This window comes from Corylus avellana, chromosome 9 (assembly GCF_965113065.1).
Source record: "Corylus avellana chromosome 9, dhCorAvel1.hap1.2, whole genome shotgun sequence".
Lineage (NCBI taxonomy): Eukaryota > Viridiplantae > Streptophyta > Magnoliopsida > Fagales > Betulaceae > Corylus > Corylus avellana.
In genome coordinates this window covers 4,158,123-4,178,021 of record NC_142498.1, presented here as the reverse complement: position 1 = coordinate 4,178,021, position 19,899 = coordinate 4,158,123, and the positions used below count along the sequence as shown (strand labels likewise).

At 33.1% G+C, this 19,899-nt stretch overlaps 1 protein-coding gene across 1 annotated transcript; it reads right to left on the bottom strand.

Annotated features, from left to right (window-relative positions):
- Positions 1-563: 563 nt before the first annotated feature.
- On the bottom strand, positions 564-10,450 carry LOC132189157 (pleiotropic drug resistance protein 1-like). The gene is made up of 24 exons (XM_059603742.2): positions 10,134-10,450; positions 9,498-9,618; positions 9,321-9,409; positions 9,151-9,235; positions 8,735-8,894; positions 8,569-8,645; positions 8,407-8,460; positions 8,239-8,329; positions 7,553-7,854; positions 7,167-7,448; positions 6,325-6,641; positions 6,081-6,241; positions 5,680-5,783; positions 5,412-5,568; positions 5,227-5,334; positions 4,982-5,121; positions 4,341-4,673; positions 3,565-3,855; positions 3,401-3,484; positions 3,178-3,311; positions 2,802-3,029; positions 2,398-2,569; positions 1,647-1,901; positions 564-871 (listed from the first exon to the last, which is right to left on the bottom strand). Exons 1-24 carry the CDS (start codon positions 10,442-10,444, stop codon positions 614-616), a joined length of 4,314 nt encoding a protein of 1,437 aa, XP_059459725.2. The 5' UTR covers positions 10,445-10,450; the 3' UTR covers positions 564-613.
- Positions 10,451-19,899: the final 9,449 nt, after the last annotated feature.

Genomic DNA, 19,899 nt, shown 5'->3' with positions numbered 1-19,899 from the left:
GCAGCCCTACCATTTCCAGACCCCAGACTATATATAGGTCTAACAGTATGTGGTTGTTCTATAAATCCAACTCCTTCGATATTAAGGGAATGTTTTGTTTTTAATATTTCAAGAAAATCATAAGAAAACTAGCAAACGTTGTGTTCTTGGTAAATTATTTTTTTTTAGGGAAAAGTACATTCAATATGTCCCTCTTTTATGAAAAAAAAAAAATGATAAAATTGTGAATATTTTATGGACTTTTTTCATGATGTCTATATAAACATATGGGCCAATTAAGGATGCTTGGCTGGTGAAACAACCACAGCACACAACCCTAGCTGAAGCTACTGGAATAAGTGGGTGAAAATTAATAACCTAGTTTGACTGTCTTGTAAGCACACATGTGTGAATTTTGGGGTGAAACTAGAATTTTATGTTTGATGAAAAAAAATAGAAAAATATTTTTTTGGGGTTCAAAAATTAAATTTAGAATGCCTATTTCCTCAACCACTAAGGTGGTTCCGCCTCTACGTGTGATGTTGTGCAAATTCCCTCGTAGCAATTTTTTAAATGAAACTATAATAAAAATAAACGGCGCATAGCGCGGGTTATAGGGTAGTATAATTAATACTCATTTCTTTTGAAAGTTCAATGCCTTGATTGACAAGGCAAAGATGAATCCAAAAAACAATGGGATCCAAACAATGACTACAGCAACAACACCCAGAAAGTCGGTTGTATACCCAAAGTAACTCCTGAGGAAATCTTTCACTGTTTCACCAGACTCAAGCATGTCCTCTACATCTCCATACTGTGAAGCAACCAATCCGTACAATGTCCAAGCAACAGGGCAAGCCCAATAGTACCATCTCCACCACATTGGTATCCTCTGTCATGAAGAAAGGAGAAATGCCGTATTGTATTCTCTCCTCTATTTTTCGTTCATCTTTTGTTTTTGTTTTTTTGTTTTAAATCAACCATTGGATCTGTAAGATTTACATGAGTGAAGATGTATAGGTCTTACAGATCCAATGGTTGATTTAAAGAAAAAAAACAAAAAACAAAAGATTGATGAAAAATAGATGAAAGAATACAAAATAGCAAGTCCCAAAAGAAAGTTTAGTCACATGTTCATTCTCTTAATTGTGTGTGCTTCTATGTGCATGTGTGGGGCTGGCAGTTTGTGTTGGGTTGGCTCATGGATCAACCTGATATGGGTCAACCTAAACCGAACTTATTTAGTTAAACGAGTCAAACCCCTTAACCTCGACACGACCCATTTAAATTAGCGGGTGACATAATACAATCCACTAACCTGTTTGTACCTGAGTACCTGTATATAAATTTAAAGGCAAAAAATAAAAATTTTAATTTATATGAATTTTAACCTTTTAGAGTTTTTTTTTTTTTTTTATTGTAAAAAAAATTAATTTAATTTATACGAATTATCAGGTCGCCCATAAGTTAAGCAAGTTGGCTCAAGATTAACTTGTTTATTAAACGGGTTAATTTGGGTCGGCCAAAATTGACCCGAACCTGATTATACAAAACCCTAACCCATAATTTCGCGTTGGATTCATATCAAATTTTCAGGTCGTGTAAAAAATTACTAGCCTTAAGCATACATGTGTGTGTATGTAGGCATGCAGAGTACTAGTAGTTACCGTTTGGGGGACAATGAATCCTGAGAAAACGTTCCATATTGCATAGAAGGCAGATGAAACTATGGCGGCAATATTGTGGTTGGGAGTAATGGCCATGGTCATCATCCCATAGAATGTGAAGTATAATATGGTGAAGTACATGAAGAAAAGATACCATAAGAACTTGCTAGCTGTCCATTCGAAACCCATCATGGCATATACTATACACCCATAAACCAGAGTCTGAAGGAAAATATATGGAAGCTCAATGACAGCCTGCGAAAGAATGGGATTCGATTAGATGATAAATCACAACTTATTCTAAATTTTAAACGGGAAGTGAATTATTAAGACAAAGTTTGAATTTAAGATATTTGCTCTGCATTAAATCACCACTTATTCTAAAAGTTTAACTTAATAGGAAACGGTGAATTTAATCATTTAGTAATCTAACAGGCGATGAGTTTCATAGGAACAACCTTGGCGAAGTTTCCCTTTAATATTTTTCTCTTTATTTCTTTTAGTAAGAGGATCTTGTTTTTAGCACGCATGATAGTTCAATTCTTAAATTCTTCATTAATACCATCCAATATTGTAAAAAGTTCCTTAAACATATGAATTGCTCACTGTATTTCCCTATGAATTTTCAATTCCATATAATTTCCTACCACAATTTGTTGCTACATGAAAACCACAATAATTGAATGAATCAATTTCAAACAAGAAAGTTTACTACCTTGCTGGATTTCATATGCTGAAACAAGAAATTTACCTGTCCAATGGCATATGGCAGAGCTGAATACATTCCAGCTGCTCTTTCTCTGTAAAATACTGTTCTTTCAATAGCCACAACTGGCTGCACAGACATGCCATTTTGTACTCCAATAAAGAGAACAGAGGTGTACATGGAACCCATGGCATTGAACAGATCTTGTTGCCTTCTCCTGTCATTCCCAAAAAGCTACTACATATTAGTCATCATTAAGCGATGTGTATCGGCTCGTTTGGTAACACTTTTTAGAACAGCTTTTGTTTTTTTAGCAGAAAAGTAAAAACATTAACAAACAACTCAAAACGTAAACACTCACAAGCTACTTTCACGTAAGAAAACGCCTTCTAAAAAGTTTTACCAAACGAGATGAAATTTCATGCCTTGGGGTTTGTTTTACCATATACCTCTTGGAACCAAGATCCCAAAATATTATCCCAAACAACAGAGCTATGAATGTTGTAAACAAGAGTCTCACAGCATTATATGATGGGTTTCTCCAATAAGACCAATGCTGTTTCCATAGGCAAGCAATGCATTGCATGAAAAAAGATTGCGAGTACTGAGTGCGGAAGTATACATCTTTGGAACCCAGTGGAGGTGTGCTCAGTTCCTTGATCAATGCTTTGTTTCTCCTAAATCATTGACCCTAAAGTATTAATAGTGAAAAATGATATCTGTAAAGAACTTCAAGATTCTGAAGCTTTTGATTTTCTAATGTTTCTTGGTATTTTGCTTGGATCATGAACAATAATGAGTGAGATGATATAACAAAAGTTTTACCTGTATAGTTCTGAGTTCTTGAATATTTCACTGAAGTTAAAAGCATGAGCTTTTTCTTGTGCAGCTGAAGTAACCTCTAGCATCCAAGTTGCAGGATTATAACCATCTCTAATTTTAGGAACTCCAGGGATTTCCTTACAAAAGAAAATTTAAAAAAAGGTTGGTAATTATGTGACAAATGTGGGTTGATATGCTCAAAATCTCATTTGTTTATTAGCCTAACCTCAAAGTACTTGATCAGATGGGAAGAATGGCGGCCTAATGGACCAGCATATATTTGCTCCCCTCCGATTTTCAAAAGAAGCAACTGAAATGCATTGTTGAAATACTCAGTTCTTGTATATTTTCAGTGTGCAAAACATTTTTCTTGACAAAAATATATCTAACCTCATCAAAGGCATCAAATATATCAATGCTTGGCTGATGAATGGTGCAAACCACTGTTCTTCCTGTGTCCACTGTGTTTCTCACTGTTCTCATTACTATTGCTGCTGCCCTGGCATCAAGGCCAGAGGTTGGCTCGTCCATGAATATTATAGATGGGTTGGCAACAAGCTCAACTGCAATTGTCAACCTCTTGCGCTGTTCAGTTGAGAGGCCATTCACGCCAGGCAATCCAACTAGTGCTTCCCTTAATGAGGTCAGCTCCACAAGCTCTAGGACTTCCTCAATGAACATCTGTACCCGGTAACCAAAGTCTTAGTCAATTAAGTTATTGATTAAATTATCTGTTTCTTATAGTTTAAGTTTTTAAGATAAGTGATTTTTTAACGTGATATCAAAACAAAAGTCCTAAATTCAAACCTTGTTCACTTGTTGAGGAGGAATGTTATAATATAATTTAAATGATTAAGTCTACAATTTCCTATCAATTTAAGTTTTTGGAATAAATAGTGATTTAACATGGTACTAGACGTCTTGAATTCTTTAGTTCGAACTTTGACTCCACAGTTTCACTCCCGTTTCGAATAAATATTTGATATTTTATGCCTCACTTATCAAGGGAGAGTATTAAAGTATCGATTAAATGTTAAATCTGCCATTTCCTATCATGTTTAAGCTTTTGAGATAAGTTTGATCCCGACTTTATCAACTTACCCTTTTATGTGAAATTAGAAGGTGCTATCCTCATGATCTGAGGGAAGAAAAACAGGAAACAATACCTTTCTTGTTGCAGAATCAACCTCAGGGGCTAAACGAAGCCATGCAGAGTATAGCAAAGACTCATAGACTGTAACATGAGGAGAATGGATATCAGTTTGCTCACAATAACCTGATATGCGAGCAAATGTTTCTTGCTTCTTTGGGAACCCAGATATTGTGATGTTTCCCTGGATATATCCACAAGTTTTCCTTCCAGCCAAGACATCCATTAGAGTGGTCTTACCAGCACCGCTAACACCCATAAGAGCTGTTAGGACTCCTGGCCTGAGAGCACCACTCACACCCTTTAAAAGTTCAAGTTGATCCTCAACAACACCTTGAATTTTCATTTCCTGTAATCATGTCAACAAATTCATTTTGCAGATATTATTGGCTTTGGAATGGTTTAAAATAACATATTCAAGTTTGTTGGTGATCAAGATTCTGTAGAATAAACCACCAATGATACAAAATAGCGGTAACTTGAGCCCTTGATCAGTATAATCTCTTTTCTTTCTACCAAGAAAGTAAAAATATTAACAAACAACTTTAAATACAAAATACTCACAAAAGTTCAAAATTAGCTTCACCTTTATGTCACATAAGAACACTTTTTCAACCCAAAAAAAAAAAAAAAACATTCTAAAAAACTAGAAGGTACCTGTGGCATGTCAACTGCATATCTGATTTCATTGAAAGTGATGGATAGGGGTTCAAAAGGAAGAACCATTCCCCTCTTCCTGTTTTCATAAGAGTCATCAATTCTGGATGATCTACTTCTTCGAACTCCAGTCCCTTCTTCTGCATTGTTGTCACAATAATTATGTTATAGTTTAAATAGAAGGTAGAAACATAAAAAAAATAAAAAATAAATAAAAATAAACATCTGGGATTATAATGACCCACCAGGAGAGCTCTTTCCTCTAGATGATAGCTCAATGAAATCTCCAGTTCTGTCAGCATTTCTCTCAGCCAAGCTCTCTTTGGATAGCACTGCCTGAGGCTTACCAAAAGCTGCAGCAAATTAATCCTTTTATCAGAAAACAAAATCAGTTCAATTTCGAAACTCGAAAAGATATTATGGTACTTACGATTGAGATACTTTAGAGCCAAAGTGAAAAGGAAATTGAACAGAAAAATGTATCCAATCAAAGCTCCTACTCCAATCCAATACCAATCTGCTTTTGGAAAAACCCCACGAGACTTCAACACCAAAACTCCTAATGGTTCTGTGGAATTAGGAGGTACCTATAATATAAACATTTCCACATACTCAATTTTTGGATATCAAACTCTTTTTGCCAATTCTTTGCTTTAATTTTGTTATTTTTTTGTCAAACTTCATAAAAGGATGATTACATGTCTCCAACTCTTCCCAAGAAATTCGTTCACAGCTATTGCATTCTGTCCATACATCAGTGGTGAGAGCCAATAACCCCAATACAACCATTTCTGCACATCCTCTGAGTGAAAAAGAAAACATAATCAGAATTTACATCAGATTGGCATGAAGAGTAGAAAACTAATTAGAATATTAATTAAATCCACCGCTTCCTATAAGCTTAACATGGTATTAGAGCTAGAGGTCATGAGTTCAAACCCTGACTCCACAATTTACTCTTTGTTTCAATTAAATATTTCACGTGTTGAGCTTAACTTATTAATGGAGAATTTGAGCTCACACATGAGGGAAAATGTTAGATTATCAATTAAATTCACCAGTACTTATAAGCTTAAACTTTCTTGATAAGTTAAATCACCTCGAGATATGACGAATCCTCCCAAAACCTGCACTGCAAGTAAAGCAAATGACCCAACTGTGCTAGCAACAATCACATTCCTCCCTAATGCAGCCATGAATCGAAACAGTGCAGATGCCATCTGGTTAATGCACAGGATTATAAAGTACTGTTTGAAAAACCTGCCATTTAAGGAGCTTTCATCATATTCAGGAAACCCAAAATTTTAACTTAAATTTGAACAATGCTGCTTTCATTTCTTCACCTTCCAATGTCAGGATCAAAGCCAATGACATAATAAGTCATCACCACCCAAATGGCAACTTCTACAAGAGTGATTGGAATCTTTAGGATCCATGTGGGTAGAGAGTATGCCCATGAAGGATAAAAGAAAAGGTCTCTTTGCTTGAAAAAGACAGGAAGCTTCATGATTGCCATATTGAGCTCTGATATTCCATTAAACATAGCTACAAGTACCGTGAAAAATAGAGCACCCATATAGATACCACCATCTTTCACTGTATCTCGATGCATCTCAGTTCGTAGAAATAGTGTCATCGTTATAAAAGCTAATAGAGTGAGCTGAAAATGCATGAAAATAGAGGGAACAATCATAAGAAATATATATATATATATATATATATATATATATATATATATATATATATATATATGTTTGGTAAAAAAAATTGAAAGCGCTTTTAAAGGTCCAAAAAGTTTAAAAATGACTAAAACACATTTTTGGCAAAAGCTTAAAAAAGAAGCTTTTGCCAAAAAAATGTTTTTTAACTTGAAAGCTTTATTTTTCATATGCAATCCCAAACAAGCTTTAAGTAGTATATCAGTCTACTAAATAACATTACTTTTAACATGGTATCAGTGCAAAGGTGTTGAGTTTGAATATTGTGTCCTTAATTCAGTCCGATTTCATTTAAATATTCTACATGTTGGATTTCACTTACCGAGTAAAAGAAGATAGTTTAGCATAACCCCACTGATGAGTTTGGAGGAAAGACCGGTATTAAAATATTAATTAAATGATTAAATTCATCGTTTCTTATTGTCTTAAGCTCTTGAATAAACTATGATTTATCAAATACCACTCACTTGGCTCATTTTGAAGATGTAGACAAATGAGTTCCTCTTCATAAGCAAGAGTTCTCTCCAAACACAAGCTCTGAATAACTCTTTCTTGCTAACACCATACTTCTTAGTGGTTAAAACAGCAGGGTGGCCTTTGGAGTTGTTAAAAGGAGTAGCAAGCTCATCATCAAGTTTACGACCAATGTCCAAGGAGCGAAAAGCTTGGTCGAATTCCTTGACAGTAACAAACCTGTAAGGATCATCTTTACGTGCCCAGTACTGCTCTTGATCTTTCCTTGATGTCACCTATTGCAACCCCACAAGGGAAAGGGAAGAAAAAAACACTTTAAAATGATGATTCCAATATGAAAAAAGTGAGAACACAGATACAGAAAACTAGCTAGAATTACTTCTTGTAAGAAGTCAGCAACTCCTTTCCTCTCAGGACATTGGAAACCCATGTATTCAAAGAACTCAAGCACATTCTCACGGGGACCTTGATAAGCAATTTGTCCATCTGAGAGCAGAATTATATCATCAAATAGTTCATAAGTTTCTGGAGGTGGCTGGAGAAGAGAGATAACTGCAGTTCCTTTGAGAATATGGATGGATTGCTTGAGTGATTTCACAATCTGGAAAGTCGTTGAGCTGTCCAAACCATTTGATATCTCATCCATGAACAACGTACTTGCTGGTCCAACCAGCATCTCACCTGTGTCATATTGAGAGTGTACATATGACAATTTCAGAGTTTAGAATTTGAGTAGGCAACCATGTTGTGACAAAATAATTTTAGGATCTCAAAGAAACAGATTCGCATCATGTCTGAGCAAGAGAAAACCGAGAGCAAGTTCTTTGTGAAGCCATCACACACAAGAGAGAGTTGACTGTTTTATCTTTTGTCCGAGTGTGAGGTTTTGAGTGTATCGGAGCTTTCAGTTTTTAGTGATTTTCTCTTTACTATTTTTTGTAATCAATTTTTTATAGTCATCTCTGCCTGTGAACGTAGGCTCATTAAGCCAACCCACAATAAATTTTTGTCACAAGCAAGAGTGTACAATGTTGTTAAACATACAATTTCTGTGTTATGTTTTACCTGTTGTGACTCTCTTTTTCTGTCCACCAGAAATGCCTCTCAACATTTCATCCCCTACAATAATATCAGCGCATACTTCAAGCCCCATAATCTGCAATGTTACAAAGAGCATACACCTTAAAAATTATAAGATTTTTTCACATTGTTGTCTGTATTTGTAGGTCTTACCTTGATAACATAGTCAGTAACTATACTGGTCTCCAGTCCTTCTAGTGCTGCTGCCTGAAGAGAATTTAAGCTATCAAGATTTTCTAGTTATGAGTAATTATTTCCTCTCATGATCCTTCAATAAGTTATTCACACAAGAAAGAAGAGACTTTTCTTTCCAACCTTCATGTAGATATCAACATCAGGATCAGGCTTAATATTTGCTGCCTTCTCTCTTCTTAATAGTTCTGCCAATGTTTCTGCAAAATTTCCAAAATTCAAAATTATAAATTTAAACCCTCAGAACTCTTGGACCAAACAGTATAAAAGTGATGGTATTTTAACTCACCATAACGTGGTCCAACACCTTGACATCTTGCTGCAAAAGCCAGTGTTTCTCTCACTGTCATTTCTCCTATGTGAAGATCATATTGACTTATATAAGCTGATATCCTCTGTGGCACAAACTCTTCCATTCCATGTCCATTGTATGTAACACTTCCCGAAATCTGTTGTTCATAAGTTACCATGTCAAATCAACGCCCAAAAATAAAGTAGACAAATCTAATATTTAGTAGACTGATATACAATTGTATTACAACTAGGATGACGTGACAGTGAAAATTAGTATTTAGATCAATAAGGGCTTATAAAAAAAAAAAAAAAAAAAAAAAAAAAAAAAAAGCAAGGGTTGATTTTCAATACCACGTCATCCTAGTTGTATGACAGTTGTATAGTTAGAGTTTCTCTATTTAGTTTTCTTACTTTTAAATCTTTACCGAGTTGTCCGGCCAAAGCTAATAATAATGTGGTCTTTCCAGAACTTGGGGGGCCTAAAAGCAATGTCATTCTGCAACAATTGGATGAACAAGATGGAAGATGAATGGTTTCGAAAGTGTAAGACATATTAATTATGATGAGTTATATATACTCACCTTTGAGGCTTAATGATTCCACTAACATCTTGAAGGATTGGTAAGGGTATCTTTCTACTTGGATGAATGTGAAGATAATTTAAGAATCCCTTTAGAGAGGAAGAAATTTCAGGGTGAGTATATATAGACAAGTAATTGTAGTTACACCATAGAACTGTATACTTAAAGGTCATTTACCTCTAACATATTGACAACGAAGTTACATATTGTAGGCAATGCTCTGCTTCCAACATAAACTTCTGCCTCCACATTTAGGTGCTCAAACCGAACTTCAACAGTTGGAATGTCAAGTCCAACTCTGAGTTTGAATTTCGAAAACAAACGGTAAAACCATCAGAAGTGCATTATAAAAGAATTCCAAACATATGCAGAGAAAAGAAAAAACAAGGAATCAGTAGCATTTAGAAACCGAAATATCTTCTACATGCCAAAATCTTTGGAACATAAAAATGATTCAAGGGCGGATGCAGCAAGAAAACGGATGCACTAACACGCAACAGCTTTCTACAGCTCAATCCCTTGCTTATTCGTTACTGCAATGACTTTATAAAGCTCAATTTGTTGCTTGTTCGTTAGCGCAACGGCTTTCTTATAGCTCAATCTGTTGCTTGCTGGTTAGTCCTTATGCAAAAATTCGCACAGGAAGGAAATAACATAAGAACAAGAACAGCAATACACCAATTAATCCCAGCTATATGCTTGGACCAAACAAAAAAACGCTTGAAACACACAAAAAAACCACAAGAATATCAATTACCCAGATGGGTGTAGAAGTTAATGATCTGAAATTAAGTATACATCGATGGAACTCACCGATCTATGCGGTCCTTGAGCTTAAGCAGGAACTTCTCATTATCTTCTTCTGCAATTTTCACCAGCCTATCTAACAAAGCCTTTCTCCCCTGTAATTCAAGAGCCTTTATGTCAATCTCTCTGGCTTCACCCTCTGCATTATTAGTGAGTATGCCTCTCCTTAGACGTGAATATGTAGGCAGTCTCTCTAAAGCAGCCCATTTGAGAGCTTCTTCATCTTCTTCTGCTCCAGAAGACCTTGAGAAAATTTCCATGGCAGTACTGTTCCTCCAGTTAGAACTGCTGCCTGTGTATGTTTCACCACTCTCCATTGTTACAAGTTTCTATATATAGGAGCAGTGATATAATCACACGTGCATGAAAAAGCACGCCCGTGTTAAATTTTTTTTTTTAATTAAAATATTAAAATATAATATTTTAATTATAATTTATAATTAAATCACAAGAGCGTGCATGATGTATATCACTGCTCATATTCATATATATATATATATATATATATATATATATGAGCAGTGATATATACCTCAAGGGCGTGCATCTCTGTTTATATATATATATATATATAAAGAAAAGCTTTATGAATGGACAGATAGATAAAGCAACATCTCTGTGTCTTTTGTTCTTCTGTATTACATGAGGTAAATGAACTTCCTCGTGGAGAAAGACGTAGTCAACACCTAAAAGGCATGTCGATGGATAGGATTTGCTTTCATTTCATACCCTTTGATTCCCTTACAGAACCCCTGCCCATTGAAAATTTCAAAACAAAAACGAAATGCATTCTAAGTTATGAAAATATAACTGAGACCCCAAGTTGTTAAAACAAGATCATTACCAAATCAATTATTAAACCAGTTACCATAGTGACATAGTCAAAGTCGCCACAATAACAATAAGTGGAAAATAAATGAATCCCGAAATTTTGTAACGAAGTGAAAACCTTTAGAGAACTTTAAAAGTAAAATCATTTTCGGGTCCAGACAAGCCTAAAGGTATTCCCGAGTAGGGGCGGATCCATTCGTCCCCCAAAATTTTTACAATTCTTTATAAAATATGCATATTTTATGAATTTGTCCCACCAAAATTAATATATTATACGTTATTCCGTTTGTATTTTTTTTTTCTTAGCCATCTTCTCCACATCTCGTTTTTCCTTGCATTTATTTGTGTATTTTTAGTGCAAAAATATGGAATATGATGAAAATATTTGTTTTTATTTTATTTTTTGAGTGATTATTTTGCAGTCATTTGAGTTTATAATATTTATTTTGGTACCATTTTTCTTGAACTCTATAGATCGTGAGTTAGTTTATTTTGTTAATTGTGTACTATTGTGTGTTTGTGATGCCATGCGATTAAATTTAGACTTCTATATTTTTATTTTATATAAACATGCACAAACACACATATAGAGAAATTATATGTATTTATGTGCTTTTGTATTTATATAAGTCAATGTTCCCAACTTATCAAAAAATAAATAAATAAAAAATCCGTCCCCCCCACACCAAAAATCTTGGTTCTGCCCATGTTCTCGAAAGTCTTACTTACAAAACTTATAACTCTCACAAGACTAAATTTGTAACTGGCCCGCCAACCCACTCACCCTCTCACCACAAAATCTCTAACCTTCTTCACGAACGAACCTTATTAGGTCCTTCTCAACCTATAGCCAATGACAACAAGCTAGTGAAGCTGGCCTTTGGACAGATGCAGGAGTGATGCAAAAGGAAATATGGAATAGGGTCAAATTTTGTTCTTGGCTGTCTGGACCACTTCAAAACTTCACTTGTCTCACATGGAATGTGCCATGTTTGATAATATATACACCACCACTTTTGTTCAATTGGTGCGCATTTGGTTAGAGCAAATACGCCTCCAGAATACAACCGAGCTCATAAAATACTATGATGTTTGACTGTGCTGCGCACAAAACGAAATCATACCAGAACACCCTTAGATTTTTCTATTCCGACAAGAAGATTAGAATTCTGTTTCGGCACCAAAAAAAAAAAAAAAAAACACAAAATTTGTGTGAGAGAGAAGGATTTTTAAGAGAGATACACAAAATTACAAATGAAGAAGTGTCTGTTCAATCAACCTGACTGTTCACGTAGATGGTTTTAGTGCCTGTTCATTAAGATACTTGTATTATCATAATTAACAAAGTGTCTATTATTAACAGACATGCTTTTTCATGATCGATTAACAAAGAAAGAAGTATCTTTGTATAAAGAAACTACAAAGGAAAGTGAAATGTTAGTGGGGAATCCACTGGAAAACATATTTGAAGAAATTAAAGTGGTTGAGGTAGGGTTATGCAAGGTAGCTTCCTAGTGGATCACAGCACCAAAATAAAATAACATAAATAACAAACTTCAGAAAATTTCTTTGAACTTCTATTCGTTTTGATACTATTCTCTCAAACTTTAAAACTCTCATGATATCGAACTTCCAATTTTTTTCAAATATCCTATTCTATTAAGATTTTTCCTTAATTTTTGTCAAAATGCCCAAAATACCCTTGATTATTTTTTATAAAAAAATAAAATTGCAAAGATTTTTACAATTTTTTGTTGTATTTTTTATATAAAAAAAGGGTATTTCGGGAACTTCAACAATATTTAACGGAAAATTTTAACAAAATTGGGTAATTGAAAGAAATTAAAAGTTCGATACCTTTCATTGAGAGTTTTTGAACTTTATAAATGTACTTTCAAAACGAGTGAAAGTTTAAGGAGGTTTTGTAAAGTTTAAAAATAAAAATAAAAATAAAAATAAAAATAAAAAAGGGAATAACATGCTTGCCTCATTCTCACGAGTGCAAAAGTTTGATAATTGCGAATAGAAAACTACAAAAAGGTTTGTTATGGTATCAAATTTCTGTGATTTGAAGCATAAAATATTTAGTTGGAATGTGAGTCATCATGAGGTCGAACACACAAAAGAAAGAACAGAAAGGGAGGAGGATGCCCCATTCTTAATCTACATTAATATATGGTAATAAATAGAGTGTAATCTTTTCGTCACGAGCATCTATTTTATATCGATAGATTTGACCCGTTTTAAGTGACTTTTTACCAACAAACTTAGCATGTTTTAAAAAGTCTTAAAACATGTTACGTTAGCTGGTATGTTAATATAAAATAGATGTGGTAAATAATTATCAAAAGTATCATTACTGATGTATAACGACATTTATCCATATTTTCGGTGAAACCAAAAATAAGAAAAATATCACAAATAATGTTGGAGCAATGCCGCTTGATTAGAATTTTATCCGTTCTCGGATAATGGAAGTACAAAAGAAAAAATTTGTCACCATTCTAGCTTATTATCAATTATATTTTATTTTCTATTTTAGATTAGGACTAGATTTACTATTAATTATTGCTAGGATTATGTTTACTTTCTCTGCAAGTATTTATATTCTATATATATGTAAATTTGTTGATCTAAAACACAGAATCAATTACATTATTATCAAATCAGAAAATTTCTATCAAATATTATGCTGAGTATATCTTTCTTAAGCATGCAGACTTATTTTATCTTTTAAATATTTTGGTCAAAAGACACAAATGCTTTTGGTTATTTTTACTAGAGGCCTATTTGAGATTGTGTTTGATGGGCCTAACAGTGCTTTTAACACTCAAAAAATTTGTTTGAAAAAAAAAAATATTCGTTTGGTAAAAAAATAAAAGCGTTTTTAATGGTCCAAAATGCCTAAAAATGATCAAAATGCAATTTTGGCAAAAACTTAAAAATGAAACTTTTGGCCAAAAACGTTTTTTGACTTAAAAGTTCTATTTCTTAAACGCAATTCCAAACAAGCTCTAAAGTCTTCCACTATGGCAATTATATATATATATATATGAGAGTAATTACGGCAAGACACTATCACACAAAAGAGAATTAAATACAAATGAGAAATTTCTCTAAATTCTCTTCTAAAGTGCTGTACGACACACCAAGCTTGTGAGAATACAAAGCTAGAAGAAACTTGTGCATAAAATTGTCTGTAGAAAACTCTTTTCTCTTCCTTCTCAAATTGGACCGAATGACTTCTTCCATATGAAAGCCAACAATGACAAGTCAGAGCTTGCGCAAAAAGCTAAGAGAGACAACACATATCGTTAAAAGAGGGCCACATAATTAACAACAACCAACAATGGGGCCAACATTGATCTATTTTTCAAAACTCATATAATAACATTGTTGGCTATTAAAGTTTGAGGAATGATATTTGTTATCAAACGCTCACAGCATAACAAGTTCTATAATAATTTACTTATTAAATCATGGACTTACGCAAGTGTTTTAGTTTAGCAGGTTTGATGGACAGTTGGGTTGAGCATTTCGCTGAGATGAAAATGCCGACTCATATAGACAGGTTTGCGTAGAATAGTTAGAAGATGTTAATGTTGTAGTTATTTTTATATTGATGATAATAGTTGATGTTGATGCAGTGTTTAGATTCAACTCAAATCATTTTTATTCCGCGTTCCGCTATATAATTACTCTAAAAAGTTGGTGTTTGAGGGAGTATATCCAATTAGTTATTAGTTAATTAATAATTAGAATGAAGGAACTACAAGCAACCCTTCGAGTTAATTATATCAATTAATTAAAATTTTGGGGCATTTCCTAATATCCCTAGGTTATAAGTTAATTTAGGAGATGGATCAAAAACCCATTAAAAATGAAATAAGACTATCCTTAATATATTTTTTTGAATTGTCAATTTTATTCTTAATATATTTTTTTATTTTTTATTTTTTTTTAAAAAAAATTATACTAAAAACTATATTTTTATTTCTCACCATTGACATAACAGTCTCAACTAATTCTTGAATTAGTACTTATTAAAAAAAAAAAAATTAACTGCCACATTAAATAAAAATGTAATTTTTATCATTTTTATAACAAAATAAAAAAAGTGCATGTTACACGTTGTCCTTTGAGTCCCTCATAGACTTTGGAGAAGTCTTACACATTTCAAATTTTTTTTCTTCCAAAAATTAGTTTATAAATAATGTATCATCATCTCATGAATTGACGATACACTTCTCAAAATAATAAAATTTCATGGAGTGGATAGTATTTCTCTAAACTTTGTGACAAATAATTGAAATGGACGGTTAGTGATGACGAGGGTTGACAACAACATCAAAGTATGTGGGTAGCATTTTTTTGTCACTGAGGTTTTTTGAATAAGAATCCCACTTCTCAAAAAAATATGTGGATTCAGCTGGGCGCGAGTTGAAGCCTCAAGGGGTATATCCGGCATTATGTTTTGAAAAACGAAGGGTGTTTGTCTCAATTTGGTACTAACTTTTTGAATTGTCTGGTCAGTAAATTATGAATAAATTCATCCTCAAATACGTAGGACCACATGTCCGTTTCATGGATTCGACAATGAATTTTGCGAGCAAGAAATTAATGTGAGAGAAAAGCAAGATAAGGAGCGGGTGGTTCTATGTCAGTATTAGATACTTACGCCTATCACTCTATATTAATTACGCTTCTCAATAATTTCTTTAAAATTGTACATAGATTCTCAAATTACGAAATTTAGGTCATTTCTAAGCATTGAAACGCTTTAAAAATATTATATATCAAGGTAGTCATAAAAAATTTCTCTCCCAAACGATATTTTACTCAGTTTTCAGCTATAACATACAAAATTTTTAATATATGACATTTTTGAAGCGTTTTGATGTCTAAAAAGGGCCTAAATTCCATAATTTGATAATCTAAATTCTTTTTTTTTTTTTTTTTTTTGAAATTGTTGGAGATTATAATCCGACATTTTCAAGGTGTTTCGATGCCTAGAAATTGTCTAAATTTCGTAATTTGAGAATGGGGGTCTTGATCCATTTATAGTTGTATAAGTCGACCTATACAAATAAACTTAAATCGACTTATATAAGAAAACATAAATCGACCTATACTAAAAAATATAAATCAATAATATAATATATCCTAACAAGATCTTTAATTAATCTGTGTTTGAAAATGTGTTTCAGTGAGCGTAGCAGAGTGGGGGAAGGGAGTTACGACTCCCTCCTCCACAATAGATCGATCAATACGCATGTGTCAATGGTCTTCGGGGTGCTTTTTAGCAGCCCGTGGCTGGCCGGCGGTGGCGCGGAGAACACGTGATGGTATTGGGTTTTTGTTATTGTATTTTTGTTGTTTTCAAATAAGAATATAGTCTCTCTAGATTAGCTTTTAGAAGCGATCTATGAGGTGAAGTTTTATTCATTTTCTTAGGTTTTATTTTCACAAATTCTTAAGAATAATAAAATTGGTTTTCGGTCGGTCTTTTATTTTCTTATGGTTCATTTTCTGGGAGCAAACCATAGACCGATGATGAAGGAATTATCAAGTATAAAGAAGAATTGTCACTATAGTAAAGGTAGCGAAGGAGATTGCAATTGATAAAGCATTAGCAGCAGAGATAATAAAAGCTAAGGAATCAAGAACCTAGCAGCGGATAGAGACGTAATTCTCCAAAATTTGTTGTAGATCTGAAACTGATTGAGACGATGACTTTTCATAAATATTGTTTTATAATAGTCCAAAAATTTATTGTGTATGTCATAGATAATGTTTAGATTATGAAGATTTCAAACTATATATATATATATATATATATATATATATATAATGTGTTTATTAATGCGAGCCACAGCATGCCATCATATCAGATGTAGGAAGTTAATCAAACTTTAGATTGCGGACAATCTCCATCATTGACACAAATTGCTGATGGATCATCCACATCGTTTTTTGCGTGTCTTGTGTCTTTCAGTTTTTTTTTTTTCTTTTTTTTTAGAGTCATGTGATGTATCTTGATTCTTGCCCACCAAAAAAAGGTTAATGATTTTTGTTTTTTTAGTTCAAATGGAGAATCGAATGCAAAATGAGTAATGCTAGAAAAAAAAAGAAAAAAAGAAAAAAAAAAAAAAAAAACAGACATTTTATTATATAATTATCTCATAATACTGACGTAATAGTCTCAATCAACTGTTTTCAATCAACATTAAGGGTTAATTGTGACTGGCACATCAATATTGTGATATAGTTGTAAGATAAATATATAGTATATAGCATTAATCATGCAAAGCATAATAATTTGAGGCAATTTTTATATTTATTGAAGCGACTTTGGTCTTTAGCAAAGTGTTTTAGTGAAGCTTCAGCAAGTAGTAGCGTTATGAAATAGATTACTGATCTGGTAACTTTCTTCCTCGTCGTGAAAACTTTACTGTTTGTAGAATTATTTTTGAGGAAATTTGTGAGAATTTCATGTTTTAATAAAAATCTATGTGAGAATCACATGTTCTAAAAATATGTGTCAATTTAATTCTCCCAATCCAATTTAAAAAGAAAACTTTGATAAATTTTTAACCAAAGTTAATTGCGTGTGACACTTTGACGCATCAACACCAATAATATATTGACATGTGACAATCTATGAGCATACAAAATCATTAGAACTTGATGACTGGACAAAATAATTATAATATAGTAATGCTATTCTTCATACATATTTTACATTGACTAACGTGACGTATTTTAACTGGCTGACATAGAAAACCACTTAAAAATTACACGTCATCCAGTTTAAAATGAGTGTAAAGAACAATATTAGTCATTATAATATCATATTAAAGCATCACACACCACATAAGCAAAGCCTCAATAAGTCAATATATCAATAACCCTATCTTATCAATGGTTGAATCTTAGTGTTCTCAAATCTCACTCTAATGGCCTTCCATGACCTTCCACCAATTCCTGAAGAGGTCCTCAGCAAACATCACTAATAAATTGGTTGAATCTTAGCATTCTCAAATCTCACTCTAATGGCCTTCCATGACCTTCCACCAATTCCTGAAGAGGTCCTCAGCAAACATCACTAATAAATTGAAAGTCTTAAAGCTTTGTTTTCTGGTAACCTACCAAACGCATGAACATAATGAACATGCCTTTTGGCAGAAACCATCAACTTTTTTTGTCCATATGATATCATACCTACAAATCATTTTCATTTTACTTAGAAAGTTATTTTTTTGTAAAAGAAAATATTTGTACTTGTTGCAAGATATATGCTTCTAATGGTTAAGGGAAAAAAAGAAGAAGAAGAAGATAAAAAGAAGACATCAATAGTGACACATGGAAAGACTACTACCAGAGACTTTCATGTTAAAGAATTAGGTGTGGTTCAACTTCAACTTAGTTTTTTTCAAAATATTGAAATCTTTGGACCTAATTAGGGGAAAAAGTTTTCTTCTAAAAGTCTATTAAACTGACGTATATTTTTACAACATGTAATTATATTGATAATTACATGTTCTAAGGACAAATGTAAATTTAATAAGCAGAATTTGAGGAATTAATTGTAAAAAAAACTTTGTTCATTATTAGGCATGGGCCTTCACAGGGATATCTATGCACATTTCTTGCAGCAGCTTTGAAATCAAGCATAGTAAAACCAAAACTTACAATGAGGGAATTTCCTTAATTTCTATTTACATGTATAACATCTCATCGTTTTTTGGAAGCTAAATGCCTTGATTGAATAGGCAAATGTGAATCCAAAGAAAACTGAAATTCCAACTATCACAATTGCAACAACACCCACAAAGTCATTTCTATACCCAAAATAACTTATCAAAAAATCTTCCACAGTCTGACCAGAATCAAAATTTTCATCAATGTCTCCAAATTGTGAAGTAATCATTCCATACAAGGTCCAAGAGACAGGACAAGCCCATCTCCACCAGATTGGCATTCTCTGTCACAAGGTAAATTTAGTCCAATTAATACCAAGTGATTGAAATAAGAGTAACTTTTTTTTTTTATAAAATAATATCCACCTAAGACTAGGAGAATACTAAAAAAAACACCGGGAGAACATCTAGCATTGCCCATTAATAAAATAGACAAGATATTTTACGTAGTTTGGTCTATGACCTACGTCCACGGATAAAGCACAAATGGCTACATTATGCTCTTATTACTTGATGTCTTTCACAATACATGGTACTCCTATTTATAGGAGAATTGTGGTAGATAAGTTTGGTAATCAAATCAAAGTAATTTGATTACCAACAAATCTAATTACAATAAAATCAATCAAATTTGATTTATCATAAAATCTGATTATAGAAGATTACAATCAATTACAATAAAATCAAATCCCCTAATATTCTCTAACATCCCCCTCTCAAACTCAAGGTGGAAGACGAAACCTTGAGTTTGATTTTTTTTTTTTTTTTTTTTTTTTTTTTTTTTTTTTGAGATGACAAAACAATACAAAAGAGGGTCATCTATGGGCCAAAAAGAAGAGCCAACTTTGTGCTGAAATGAGAGCCAACTGTGAGCTAAAGTGGGCCTGGGTTTTAAATAATACCATAAAGGTCAATTAAAAAGATAGCCAACTTCGGGCTAAGGTGAATGCTAACTTTGGGCTGAAGTGGGAGCCAAGTGTGGGCTACAATGGCCTGGGTTTTAAACAATACCACAAAACTGAGCAAAAATAGGCCAACTACGGCTCAATGGACGGGCAACTCTTTTGATGTTTTGATTTTTTTTTTTTTTTTTTTTTGGTCTCCTTACATCAAGAATATCTTGTTCGCATATTACATTTGTCTGGGATAAGAGTACGTTAGTCCCGTAACCAAACAGATCTAAGTTTCAAAATATAAACCAGGATATCATATTCCTAAACTAGAATAGGGATATTAGCACA

Coding starts and splice junctions, on each gene's coding strand:
- LOC132189157 (XM_059603742.2), bottom strand. CDS start 10,444: ATGGAGAGTGGTGAAACATACACAGGCAGCAGTTCTAACTGGAGGAAC. Junction 6,242..6,324: donor TTTGATCCTGACATTGGAAG/GTGAAGAAATGA, acceptor CTTAAATGGCAG/GTTTTTCAAACAGTACTTTA. Junction 1,902..2,397: donor TGCCATATGCCATTGGACAG/GTAAATTTCTTG, acceptor ATTCTTTCGCAG/GCTGTCATTGAGCTTCCATA.